This window comes from Palaemon carinicauda, chromosome 24 (genome assembly GCF_036898095.1).
Source record: "Palaemon carinicauda isolate YSFRI2023 chromosome 24, ASM3689809v2, whole genome shotgun sequence".
Lineage (NCBI taxonomy): Eukaryota > Metazoa > Arthropoda > Malacostraca > Decapoda > Palaemonidae > Palaemon > Palaemon carinicauda.
In genome coordinates, this window is record NC_090748.1 from 94,012,719 (window position 1) to 94,015,218 (window position 2,500).

The window sequence follows — 2,500 nt, forward strand, 5'->3', positions numbered from 1 at the left end:
GGTTGACCTTATTGTATAGCATATGATAAGAGTGTACCTCTTCCAAGGGTGTTGATTTACGAACCTTTAGGGGTCCTTTAATACCCTATTCTTCAAAATAATTTTCTCTTAGATTGAACAAATATATAAAATCATGTCTACAATTATTACAATATACTATTTATTTTATCTTACTAAAAGAGTGATAATGCTGTGAATATTATATTACATATCATGATTTTTTTTTTCAATTGACAATGTACAGCTATAAAAACTAGATGTACATTCTAGTTGATTGTTCTTAATATATTAAAAAAACTTTATTACAAGATATACAGTATATATAATGTTAATATTTGGAGACCTGTTGTCTAATTAATATATATTTTTTTCATGTTGAGCAAATCTTGATATTTTAAATAACGAATTGGGCTTCACTGTTAAGATAAGTTTTACTCTGTACATTTATGGATGAATTAGATGAAGTAAAAGATACCGTGAACTACACAGAAATTCAATAGCCAAATGGCAATTTTTCTCTACTACAATTATTTCTAACTAAATGTAACTGGTTTACTCACCCACTGGTCCATTTTCCTGTACGTCTTCAAATGGCGATTTATCTTTAATACAATTATTTCTAACTAAAGATATTTGGTTTACTTACCCACAGGTCCATTTTCCTGTACGTCTCCAAATAACAATTTTTCCTTAGTACAATCATTCCTAATCAAAGATATTTGGTTTACATACCCACAGGTCCATTTTCCTGTACGTCTCCAAATAGCAATTTTTTCCCTAATACAATTATTTCTAACTAAAGATAATTGGTTTACTCACCAACAGATCCATTTTCCTGTACGTCTCCAAATAGCAATTTTTCCTTAATACAATCATTCCTAATTAAAGATATTTGGTTTACTTACCCACAGGTTCATTTTCCTGTACGTCTCCAAATAACAATTTTTCCTTAGTACAATCATTCCTAATTAAAGATATTTGGTTTACTTACCCACAGGTTCATTTTCCTGTACGTCTCCAAATAACAATTTTTCCTTAGTACAATCATTCCTAATTAAAGATATTTGGTTTACTTACCCACAGGTCCATTTTCCTGTACGTCTCCAAATGGTAATTTTTCCTCTATACAATTATTCCTAATTAAAGATATTTGGTTTACTTCCCCACAGGTTCATTTTCCTGCACGTCAGCAAATGGTAATTTTTCTTTAATAAAATTATTCCTAATCAAAGATATTTGGTTTACTTACCCACAGGTCCACTTTCATGTACGTCTCCAAATGGTAATTTTTCCTCAATACAATTATTCCTATTTAAAGATATTTGGTTTACTTACCCACTGGTCCATTTTCCTGTACGTCTCCAAACATGGTCACGTTGGGGAAAATTGGAGCATTGTCATTAATATCTTTGACAATAACCGTTACCATCATCTCCACTTCATGTACTGGAGGTTTCTTATGTTTTCCGGCATCATCAGGCAAAGACTCGTAGCATTCTTCTTCGTCTAAGTCAAAGTTATCGAAATGTGAGTCGAATAGCGTGTCTCTGGCCCCTCTAGATAACCAGCCTTTCCCTTTTGGCCTCTTTAAAACCCATTTGCTCTCAGGCTTTTTGACACCAAACTTGTAATTCTTATTACTTGATCTGATCTGTCGATTTTGGGCAGCTAACGCAGGGAGGAAGTTTTTGATCGGAGGTACAAAACTATCGCCTTTTAATCTCAAATCTGACAAAAATTTAATGTTTGAATGCTGATTCAAAACATAAGTTGAATCGATATCTGAATACTTCACGACATCGCCCATTTTATTGGACACTTTATTGCTTGAGGCTCTCGAAGTAGAACCTGCTATTTGGCGATCACTTAGCTTTGATGATATTATAGGCTCATTTAAAACCGTTTTTAGAAATATTGTCTTGAGGTTTTCAGAGTATTCACCTATTTTAGACAAGCTCGCAATGGATTCTATGGGATGTGGGGTATTGTAAGTCGAGACTTCCCTTACCGAAGAGTCCCCATTATGCTGAATTAATGAGTCTGTAGGTTTTCGTTTGGTCTCATCATTTACAGACAATTGTTTCCAGGAATGAGATTCTAAGGATTTGGTCGATTGTTGGGAGACTCTTTCAATATTATCTTTCTCAATGCTATTATGAGGATCAAGCTTTAACTGGTCTAGAGATCTTTGCTTACTTTTCAAATAATGTACCCTGGTAGATGATGATGTCTCAAGTTCTTCTTTGCTGACTCTTTGTTTTATTTTCAATAGCTCATCAGATGATCTTTTTGTCTTGATTCCAGACTTTGTCTCTTGCGTAAATTGGTCATTATCGGAATTTTTCATTTCTTTCCAATTAGAGGTTGCATCTTTAAAATTGGTATTACGAGGAACGTGCGGGTCTCTGAATTTATCGACCGGTATTAGATAATAGGGCGAAGAATCTGAACGAGTCACAATCTCACTTTGTTTCTTTACATTACTGAGCTTAATTCTTGT

General features: G+C 33.6%; 1 protein-coding gene across 1 annotated transcript in view; it reads right to left on the reverse strand.

Annotated features, from left to right (window-relative positions):
- LOC137618494 (protocadherin Fat 4-like) overlaps nt 1-2,500 on the reverse strand; it is a 165,613-nt gene that overhangs the window by 22,341 nt on the left and 140,772 nt on the right. The window contains exon 8 of the mRNA XM_068348652.1: nt 1,336-2,500. This exon is cut by the window's right edge and continues 1,224 nt beyond it. Within this exon, the coding sequence (XP_068204753.1) occupies nt 1,336-2,500 (1,165 nt within the window). The remainder of the gene's footprint in view (nt 1-1,335) is intronic.